Here is an 11,464-nt window from a genome sequence, read left to right as displayed (position 1 = left end):
CCTAAACGTAAGTTAAAATAAAATCTGATGATTTATGCTCTAGTCACGAAGACATTAAACTGGAGAGAATGTCTTTTAGTAATTGATTAACCAACTTGAACACCAACCTTCAGGAAGAAATTAGAACCCTGGGTATGAACAACAGCATAATCCTTTTTTTGCTCTTTAGTAATAAAGTCAAAGGAGAGAAGCATTCTAATGTATGCAGATACAACATGGCTGGCAAGGAAGAGGGCAACCAACTAAACCATGTGAAACACATGTCAAGAGAAGGGGAGAAAGAATAAAATTCAGCTGACAGATCTGAAGGATTTAGCAAAGTAAAGCTCATGGAGGAAAGAAAAACGGGCAATTATTTGTCTAGACATCTACGTGTTAGAGTAAAAAAAAAAAAAAGACCATGTGTTTCTATGTCCATAGACTACTTAATTATCTAAACATATGGCGGGAAGGGTATAGTGAAGGGGAAGAGCAAAATGTTCAGCTATAAAAGTGAAGACAAATCTTAAGTACAGGGAAGACTGAAGATTGTCTTGTGTTACTTTATATCCCATCAATGAGACCAGGAGGGTGCCTATTATTGAATGAATGTTCCAAGTAATTAATTAAAAAGAAAAAAAGACAAAGATCCAAAAGGCATATTTGGGCAGTTTTTGGACGAGGCAGAGAAACCAACTGGGTATAAACTCTTTTATTTGATTTCAACTAGCAAGAGACTAGACTGATTGTTTTTCAACTTCAAAGTTTTAGTCTTGAAGAAGCTGACAATCAAGGTACAAGTAAAGTGAAATTACAATTAACTTTCACAAAGGACAAAATCTGACAATGTTTAAAACACTGATGAATCAAGCAAAACTGGATATGGTTTAAGGTAAAGAAAAGAACTCCTAGATATTCAACAACTTGCAAATATATACTTGGAACACAGAATAAGAGTTAAGAGTACAGAATAAGACTACTTAGGTTTCAAGAAACACAAGGCAGATTTTCTTCCTGCAAAGTGACAGCTCCTGGGAGAGAAAGTAACGCCCATAAGACTAAGCACAGCTTGTGGGAGAGGACCAAATCCTAGTAATTGTTTTCTTACTCAATGCCTATCACAGTGGCTGGGTAAAGAATAGGAATTAATCAGTATTTATTGAATGAAGGCATACCATAATGCGTAATCAGTATAGTTACTTTCTTCAAGTGAGATGAGAAAAGAACACAAGCAAGACTGTTTCAAAAAGTGGTCTGAAATGCAATTTCTTCTCATTTTAACTAGTAGTTATAATGACTTTTCAAACTTTTTTTCACTAAGCAGTAAATCATTAAAAAAAAAAAAAAATCTATGTAGAACTCCAATATAAAATTAAAATGAAGCTGACCCTGGTTAGACCAAGGTCAGTGGAATGTCACCAGGCCAGCCTGAAGGTGTCTCTGGAATCAAATCCATTATGAAAATCGCCATTCATCTACACGTGATGGACAGCATGATCATTCTGTTCGCACACTGTAAAACTGGGGGAATTACTAGCACTGTGAAGGAGAAATTCTAAATAATGTTGCTACTTTAAATAAAGACAAAGTTTAACAGAGAGATCTCATCACTTAGAAGAATGAAAATTACCCCTAGAAAGGGGATAAAAAGGAAAGGGTCAACATTAATAGGCCACTGTAGACGAAACAGAATGCAAAACCAGCACTGCATTAAAAAGCAAATATGGAAAAATCTGCTGGTTGAGATTACTACTTGGGCATTGCAGATGCTCTTTTGTTGAAATATCCTAAGAAATTTAAATTGTGAACAGCCCAGGAAACAGCTGTATATCTGGGGGACTACCTGAGTATAGAGAAGAGAAGCAAACAAATGCTTTTTGGGTTCAACATCTTCAAAGAAACTCTGGGGAGGTGTTGCTTAAAAACATCTATATCACTAGTAAAATGAGCTGATTTTGCCTTTCTGTTAACTGCAGTAATCCCCCATTATCCGTTGTTTTGCCTTCTGTAGCTTCAGTTACTGCTGGTCAACCATGGTCAGGAAATTCCAGAAATAAACAATTTATAAGTTGAAAAAAAAAAGGCAACCATGACCATTAAATATATTCACACGAATGTAGTCACCACCATGAAATCAACTGCTGGACGGGTGTTACTGCTCAATACAAGAGGTGGTTCCTAAGAGTTTAGTCCCAGCTTCCTGCTGTACGAAAGAGCCCACCGTAACTGTAGAGCTGTGGTCCACTACTGGCAGGCTGTAGCTGGCACTGCTTCACTTAACCTATCAATGCCAGGGTAGGACCTTCCATCAGTTTCAAAGTTATTCTCTGCCCCTAGAACTGTTCCCAAGTTCTCAAGCAAGTAAACACCTACAGAGGTCAGAAGCTCCCCTGGTTATATCCAGCAGATCTGACACTGGTAATAACTGGGACACTTACTCAAGTCACAAGATGCACTGTAGAAATAGTAATTAGTGGGCAGCAGGAAGTCTGAAAGCAAGCAGCCAGACACTGCAATGGTGAAAACTTGCCCAAGGCAGATTTAAAGAAGTGGCTGTTAAATGGTACTGACTGGGTACAAATGAGAGCCTTTACAGCAAGGGCTTGAGGAAGACGAACTATTACTTAGAATGACACAAGAAGCAGTGTATCACAAAATAAGACCACCTTCAACTATGATAAATTGTAGAACCACTCTGATCCTCAAGTTTGGATCTGTGCAGAGGTTGTTTATATTAAGTATTAATATCTAATAATGAGTTTCCTCTAAAAAGAGCCTTTGCATTTGATACCATTCTCTTTGCCAGGAACGCCTGTCTCTGCTGGCTCTTCATGTGGCTTGGCTTGCTCCTTTATCATGCCAAGTGTTAGCTCAAGCATCACTTTCTTAGAGAAACCTTCCCTGTTATGCTCTATCACCTTATTAATTTCTTTCAAAGACAAGGAAGCTGGTTAAGGGTCACAGTAAATGTCTCAGCAAAGGAGGGGACCGTATCTTGTTCACCTTTATCTAAAAGCTTAAAAAGTTCCTGGCACACACACCAGGTAAACAATAAATATTTGAATGAATAAAAAAAAATACTACATGTTTACAAGAACACATACAAGTACACACAAATATTGGACAATGAAGACTACCTAACAGGAAACAACCAAATGCTGAAAATATTAAAAATGATATCTGCACGGACAGGCGACCATAGTTTCAAAGAACAAGTACCTAATATATTTATCTTCAAAAGTATAAAAAGTTACTGGAAGGAAACCTGGATTGGGTATTTTTCATTTCTACTGAGATGCAAACAAGTAATGTTTAAACAGTAATGGCTTATTGTTAGACCTAAGAATTACTTGGTACAGAATGGACTCCCAACAGGGCTTCTGGACTCTCCTTTCACTACAGAGCATAACATGTGGTTGGTTCTAATAATCAACCATATAATCAAGAGTAGTTAAGAACAGTTCAGATTGTAGGTAATTATAAGCTAAAAAAAAGTTGCTAAACTGCTTCTCCCCCAATTTTTAAAATTATAGAATAATTATGTGAAATAAGAATTGAATACAACATACTCTAAAAACAGATGGCCCTGTTTGTACCTCAGCATCCCTTTTCTAGGTATTTTGCAGGAGCAATTACATTTACAAAAGGTTCATTCATAAAACAATCTGGTAACTAAAACAAATGAAACTCCAATCAAAGAATGCTAAATCTGCTTTGAAATATTTTAAAATACCTTTTAAGAAGTGCTTACCTCTACAGATTGGCTTTAAAAAAGGGGTAAATATACACTGAAATAATTGCAGCATATCCCTGAAAATAATTATACTGCCACCTGTGCATTTTTTATGGAGTGTAAGGATAAATCAATAGACTGCTAGGTCACACAAGTCAAGTATTATCTGTTGAAATGTGGTGGAAGACAAAGCAACTTACTCCATACGAAGCCTCACTGCAGCCCAGAAGTGACTGGTGCTCGCAGTGTCAGTGCACCCATTACTGGTGATGGATGCCACGCTATGCTGTTTTGATATCAGGACCTAAGTAGGAATGGAGGTGAGGTTTGGAAAGATTTTCTGCAAGGCTTCCTTATATGAGATTTAGCAACAGACAAACACATCAACAAGAATAAATGTTTAAGACCCACCAAACACATTAAGGTCAAGGATTTCAAAACTTAACTCACTTTTCTTCCCCCAAGAGTTTATTTTTGGTAAAAGGCAGAAAAATTAGTTTTTCTACAAGGAAATCTGCTTCTAAATGATAATTTGAAAATCTTGATATATATTATATATTAAAAAAGACACACAAAAATAACGAAGAAGTGGGAATAACAGACTAGGTACTGTAACTTCATAAAGGCTTGCCTAAATCAAGAAGCAGCACACACACCTAATTTATGCATACTAAAAATATATATAAACAGCACAATACTGTGATACTGGATCATGATACATTACCTGTACACATAACTACTACTGTTATTAATAAACCTTTGGGACATTCAGTTTTATGCCCAACAAGACATCAGTTAAGTCTTTAAAATCTTCTCTTCCTCCTTTATGGGAGGGTATTTCTAGACACTAATTTTCCCACCTAATATCTGAATATAGGAAACTGATTCCACAAGGTGCTTTAATTGATGAGACCTCAAGTGCTGTTTTCTTGTTTGAATTTTTGGATATAAACAGTCCATGGGGACCACACACAAATACTATGACAGAAGAGTTGTTACATTAAGTCTTTCGATGGGCCTTGATTGGTGACGAAGCTTTATGACATGCTTGAGCAACGCACTGAAGGGGATCCCATCTGAGTTAATACTTTGTCCAACCACTGTAGAGGTCCATTCAGATGAAGTTCAATCCAGCAAGGAGTGCTCGTTACCGTCTGCCTTCTGTTCAAAACACAAGCAAATAATTATGAAATTAAAAGAACATGGCTATGTTTAGCTAGGCATTAATAATTTAGATAAAGAAAAAAGATTCATGTACTGAAACCTAAATTCTTTTGAACAAGTATTAAGTTTGGATATCTAATTATTTTGAAAACTGCTTTATCCTCAAAGTCTAACAAAGTATTTACAGTGATCTTTTTCTTTTAAAGAGATTTATAAAAAACATTGTTTTACCTTCAAACTACAATTAGTAGCATTGGTGATCTTATTATTTACCACCCAAAATGGGACACCTTTACGAGAGAATGTCGTCACTATTAATAATGATGCCAGGGCAAGGGACGTAAACCAGGACTGTCCCCTGCTAACTGGAACATACATTCAGTTACCTTACTTATCAACCAAAGAATAGAAGATAACGAAATACGAAATGAAGTTTAAATGGAACAGGGTTCCAATTTAAAGAATACTAAAACAAAATTCTGACCCAAGCTTATCACAGCACATTCAGAGCTATAGTTCAACTTTCCCAGACAAAGGCATTAGCATCCCTTTCAGCAACCTCACGCAGCCTTTTTAATAAGAAACACCCTTAGTAGTTCAACAAAAAGGGCAACTGTTTGGTAATCGCAAATTGTTCAATGACCTCCTTTCACTTCTATGTACTGATTTTAGTTGTTTTATTTAATATACAGGAAGTCAGTATATCTGCTTGCTTCTTCAGTGTGACAGCCTTTCACACACCAGAAAAGGACATTATCAACACTTCACCTCCAGGACATACATACTCAATATAATTTAAAACTGTATTTCAAAGCCTGTGGTTTTTTTGTAGCAGAGGGTGTCAGTGCCCCATTATAAACTTCAGATTTTTCAGTGTTCTCTAGACATCTTCCATCTGCAGGTATCTGCATTTATCTGCCTGAGAACTTCTCAGCTCTGTCCATATATATAGCAGACTGGAACTGCCAGGATTTTAATAACCCCAGGAGCAGCCCTCAAGCAACAACACAGGAATTGGTATTTAAATACCCAGTTTCCTTTCCCTCTGGGTGGGGATAATTCTGTGTTTTTTACTACTTTCAAAAGTTTTCCTAAGGGAATAAGCTAATGTCCCACTTACTATAGTAGGTGGATTAATAATGACATTGGCTGCCTTCCCTTGTCTGCCTCACTTCCGTACTTCCTCCTTCCTTACCAGTGTTTCTTCCATTTCCTGAACAAAGTCTTTGCACTTGAATCCTTGTCTCAGGGTCTGAGATACAAAGGCATTATGATATATGATCATTCCTACAACATCACACACAAAACTTAACACAACAGTCCCAAATCTGACCTGTACAGACTCACTGCCTTGTTTTGATTTAGATACTATATATTTTTCTATGCACGAGCACACTTCACAAATTGCCTCACATATCCATGAGGTATAGGCAAGACTGACCCTTCCTCGTCTTCCCCTTCATTATTTTTGTTTTGTTTTTCACACATAGTCCCTGCCTTTCATCCCTCCCTTGGATCAGGCCTTTGGCAGTAATTTTGCCAAAATCTCTTTTGATTTTGCTATTTGCTGAATTCTGGATATTTCCCAGTTTGTTCTCAACTCTACCACTTCCTTACTACATACATTAGTTTAACCTCCAGGAGTAATTCTTAATCGAGGTCACTGAAGGGTAGAAATAAGTTTAAGAAGAATGTCACTATACCTATTTGGGCACGAAACTGCACTTGAGGCATTATTCATCCCAGTACAGGTTTAGTTACTCCAGTACTGGTTCACTCATTTCTCAAAAAAATATGCATTCTTCATACATCTATTATTTCCTTTTTACTATATTCCTGACTTTTATGCTGGGAATTGAGGTGGCATTAAAGAAATGGAAAAATAGATATTTTTAGAAATTCAACCGTTCTACCTCCTCAGCTCCAGTGTCATTAAAAATAAAAGGACAGTTCACAGACATGAGTATGTGAAGTTATTTTAATCTATAAATGTTCAAGGAACTTCTTATCCAAAGTAGATGCACCTGCCTCCACACCCATAAAACCATACTATATATTATTGCTTCTCATAACTACAGATTTTAAATTATCTCTGGGTAAAAGAATGGCAGACTCCACAGTAAATGAAGAGCACTATCTTTTCCAATTAAAACTGCTTTTAGCAGGAGACCTATAGAAGTTAAACGTGGAATTCTCCCTCACCTATTCAGTGCACATTTAATTCAACTGAATTTCTATCATGTTCTGTAACATTCTAACCATTTGAAGGAAAAAAAGCCAGGTCTGACCTGAAAACTTGATATCAGATAGTACTATTTGAATCTGATTTTAATATATCAACTTGGGTCAATTCAAGTACAAAGGGAAAAAAAAAAAATTCAGCAGTCTTTAGAGGTCTCACACCTCAAAAAGCAAATGATTAAAGCAAAGGGAACTATAGCAAAGTCATAAAATGAATTAGTCTACAAACATAGTATTGGACAAAACAGTGAGAAGGTTTCATTCTAGGATAAAAATATAGAACACAATATATTTTTATAAAAGTATTCAACCAGCAGACCTTGAATCTCACCATCTCTAAAGTCATACACCTCACACTAATTGTTTAAGATCAGAAATCAAATCCAAATGAAATGAAATAAATTCTGAAGAAGGGCCCAAGTTGAGGAATAAAACAGGAATACTGTTGCTATACTATATGAATGTCTTCTGAAGCAGGCATTCAAAGAGTAAGCAATATAAATTGGAGAAAGATTAAGTGTTTTACTTATGATTCTTTTAATATGTTGAGGAAATCTTCTTTTCCTTTGATGTGTAATCCAACCTTGTGTAATCTATCTGACCCCCTGACGACAAATTTGCTTTTGTAAAACTCAATTATGTAATCGTTATCACTATCTTTAGAAAAGAAGATAAGTGTCAAGGAGAGCTTTCCTCCAGTCCAGTCTCCACCACTTACAATGTGTCCTTGGGAAAGTGACCAGATCTCTTCTAAGCCTATTTCTAAATATGTATTAACCTGAACCATTTTTTTATTTACAAAGAAAGGACAGTAATAGAATTCTTAGCAACGCTGAAGGCACAAGACACTGCATTTCCAATGCGGCACAGTTCCTGGCACCTAACAAGTATCACCCTATTACTGAATAAAGTTTCACTTCTTAATCTTATATTCAAGTGGTTTCAACTTTACTCTTCTCTATTATCTATACTCTGGGCAAACTGAACTGCTATTTTATTGCCAGCATCATCGTGTGCCATGCCCTCACAGCTATGACTACTAAAACAGTGTGCATCTTTTAGAATCTACATAATCTACCATCTCTACCAGAAGCCTTCACTGAGCCCCAGTAAAAACCTCTCTCCTCCCACGAACTGACATAATCCTTCCAATATACCCCTTTTATGGTACTGAACAACCTCTATGTATCATGTTACATGCCTATACTTGTTTCAGTTCTATCTTCTAAAATGCCAGCATAGGAATTTGATGTTTTGAATCTAGGTCTTCAACCTTCTGTTGTTATTCCACATAAAAATCTGCTAACTCTATAATCTCAATGAAAACAAATACATGCAAACTCCAGAATATGCAAAGAATGGGGAAAAAAAGAATTATATTGTGGAAATTTAAGAATTAAATATGTACTTCATACCGGTATTCTGCTCCCCATCCTTTCACAAAACTCATTCTTATGGTGCACATTCTAGTTAGCTGATACACGGCTTCAAAACCTTGATTAACGGACTGAGCCAGAAGAGCAGCAAATTCCTGGTTGTTGAAGATCTTCAGATTACAGCCTATGATTGAAAAGGGTAAAAAATATATACATAATATAATATATAGTGTAAAAACAGTATCAATGTAAGACAATCATTTTAAAGGGGATACAGATATTAGAATATGAGTATGCAACTGATCTTCTGACTCGTAAAATTAATAACAAGTAGAAAAACTCAACAAGTTGATACGATAGGTTTAGTTACACTATTGTATCCATACCTGGTGGAATTTTACACACTGTTGCAGGGTGCCAGCCGTATCTCTGATTACAGTTGGGGCTCTGCACAAAGATTGCACTATCACTTAGGCACTCAGCAAAAACTTCCCCGCCTATGTAATACAAACGTACTCCTCTTCCTATAACAAAATACATATGGGATTAGTTTTATTACATTTACTATTTCAGTATGACTTTGGAAGAGTCTTCTTAAAGAAATACTAAAATATTATAAGGTATTTAGGTGATATTTTCCACAACTGTGCTTTTCTGAAGTCTTAACTTTGAAACTTACCACTCACTGTATTTTTCCTTAAGTATTTTTTAACAATGATTTTATTAATTTGCAAAAATAATACATGCTTACCAAAAATATTTAATGTAGAAAAGTACATGGATAGTAAAATAAAGTTTCATACAAATTATATATTTTAAAATAAGTGAAAGAAATTGAGTTAATTTTGAAGGAATTAACTAATGCTTGGGGAAATAGGTCTGCATTGTAATAAATAGCATTTCCTTAAAGATCCCACTAAAGTTAAGAAAAAAGGTAATAAAAAACATCAAGAGGTTAGAGAAAGGGAGACTATCTTTGGTGGACCTGGTTAATCAGGTGATGACACTGAAAAGGGACTGGGCTGTGCCTGGTGAAAGTGATTCAAAGAATGAGAGGCAGTCAACACAAGAGACTCTCCAATGCTTCCTATGAAGGAGGAGGGGGCTACTTGGCAAGAAATGCAGGTGGATTTCTAGATGCTGACAGCAGCCTCTAGCTGACAGTCTGCAGGAAATGAGGACCTCAGTAATACAACTTCAAGGATGTAACCTGCAACAATCTTATGGTTGGACAAGGATCTCAAGCTTCAGATGAGAAAGTAGCTCAGATGACACCTTGACTTCCTCCTGTGAGACCCTGAGGAGACTCCTAAGTCATTCCTGGAGTTCTGACCCACAGAAACTGTGAGATTAAAAAATCTGTGTTGTTTCAGCTGTTAAGTGTGTGATAATATGTTACACAGTAAAAAAAAAACCTAATAGAAGTACCGACAAGCCAGATTTAATACATAAATACAATATCTGGTGCCCTGTTCTCTTAGGACTACCATCAGGAAAACATTAAGTCTAAAAAGCAGAGTTTTTTCCAGGCTATGTTCTTTTGATCCAGTAGTTACAGCAATCTAAAACTCTGCAGAAGTGAGTAAGGTAGAGGAAATCTGCTATTAAAATTTTTATGCAGAACCCCAATTAAAACAGAAAAAAACCACCACTGTAGCTAAAGCAGGGTGGATATGCAGAGACCTTCCTCACCTACAAGAAAGACACCACCTTGGTAGCCTAACAAGGTTATGCAAAATTTATAAATCAAGCAAGACTTGAGAAATTCTACATAGAGCCAAGTAACAGACCTCTTAAATCCCTAACATTTGTATTATCACACTCACTCTTTAGTGACCAGCATTATTTATCATTGAAGGTAACGGTTCACTAAATGGAAACAGAAGGAAATTATTGTTAATGGAAGTTATTGTAAAGTGATGAGAACTATGTTCAGTTATATCAGTAGTGCTCAAATATTTTTCTACCCTAGTCAAAAAAAAAAAAAAGATACTGACGACCCCAAAGAGTTTCTATGTGAATTACATCTATGGAGAATTATACCATACTAGATATTAAAACTGAGATTCAGAACAATTATTAATTCACTTAAGAATCAAACCCACTATAGCAGTGGCTCTCAACCTTCCTAATGCTGCGACCCTACATGTTCCTCATGTTGTAGTGAACCCCAACCATAGAATTATTTTTGTTGCTACTTCATAACTGTAATTTTGCTGCTGTTATGAATAGTAATGTAAATATCTGATATGCAGGATGTATTTTCATTGTTACAAACTGAACATAATTAAAGCATAGTGATTAATCACAAAAACAATATGTAATTATATATGTGTTTTCCAATGGTCTTAGGCGACCCCTGTGAAAGGGTCGTTCGGCCCCCAAAGGGGTCACGACCCACAGGTTGAGAACCGGTGCACTACAGTATTCCCTCACTTATCATGGGTAATACGTTCTAGACCCAACATGATAGGTGAAAACCCGCAAAGTAGGAACCTTACATTTATTTTAGTATTTACATATATTTTAAGGCCTTATAAACCCTTCCCACACACTTATAAACCATTCCCAGTCCCTTATTAACCTTTCCCACTCCCTTATTAACTTTTTCCACACTTTCATAAACACTAATTGTGTTCTTAAACATATTCTACACTCTTAAGCCTGCGTAACTTTAACAACATGTATACAGTACTGCAAAACCCCGCAATATCGCAAAAAATCTGCGATAATTAAATATAATATTTTTTAAAATCCCGCGATAGTGAGGCTGCGATAAGTGAACTGCAATGTAGACGGACTACCATACATATTAAAATAAATGTTTATGAAAAAAACTTTTCCAAAGCAAAAAAAAAAAAGGAAAAAAAAGAAAGAGTAGCAATGTATTTTTGCAAGTCTCTAATGTCTGACATAATGAAAGAGAGCTGGATTTTCATCAGGTCTACATTTAATATCTTGCAAGATCGTG

The 11,464-nt window shown here is 36.0% G+C and overlaps 1 protein-coding gene across 3 annotated transcripts in view; it reads right to left on the bottom strand.

The window, feature by feature from the left end:
* Positions 1 to 4,597: 4,597 nt before the first annotated feature.
* Positions 4,598 to 11,464, bottom strand: part of SMAD2 (SMAD family member 2) — a 69,327-nt gene continuing 62,460 nt past the window's right edge. For all 3 annotated transcript variants that reach the window (XM_090285549.1, XM_090285548.1, XM_090285550.1), the window contains 3 exons: positions 8,880 to 9,017; positions 8,533 to 8,677; positions 4,598 to 4,873 (listed from right to left, as the gene is read on the bottom strand). In XM_090285549.1, coding sequence (XP_090141675.1) covers positions 4,750 to 4,873; positions 8,533 to 8,677; positions 8,880 to 9,017 — 407 coding nt within the window. In that variant the 3' untranslated portion in view covers positions 4,598 to 4,749. The remainder of the gene's footprint in view (positions 4,874 to 8,532; positions 8,678 to 8,879; positions 9,018 to 11,464) is intronic.

The sequence above is a fragment of the Furipterus horrens genome, unplaced genomic scaffold (genome assembly GCF_987537825.1).
Source record: "Furipterus horrens unplaced genomic scaffold, mFurHor1.1.pri manual_scaffold_8, whole genome shotgun sequence".
In the NCBI taxonomy this organism is placed as follows: domain Eukaryota; kingdom Metazoa; phylum Chordata; class Mammalia; order Chiroptera; family Furipteridae; genus Furipterus; species Furipterus horrens.
The sequence above is the reverse complement of the archived record's forward strand: the minus strand, read 5'-3'. Positions and strand labels throughout refer to the sequence as shown.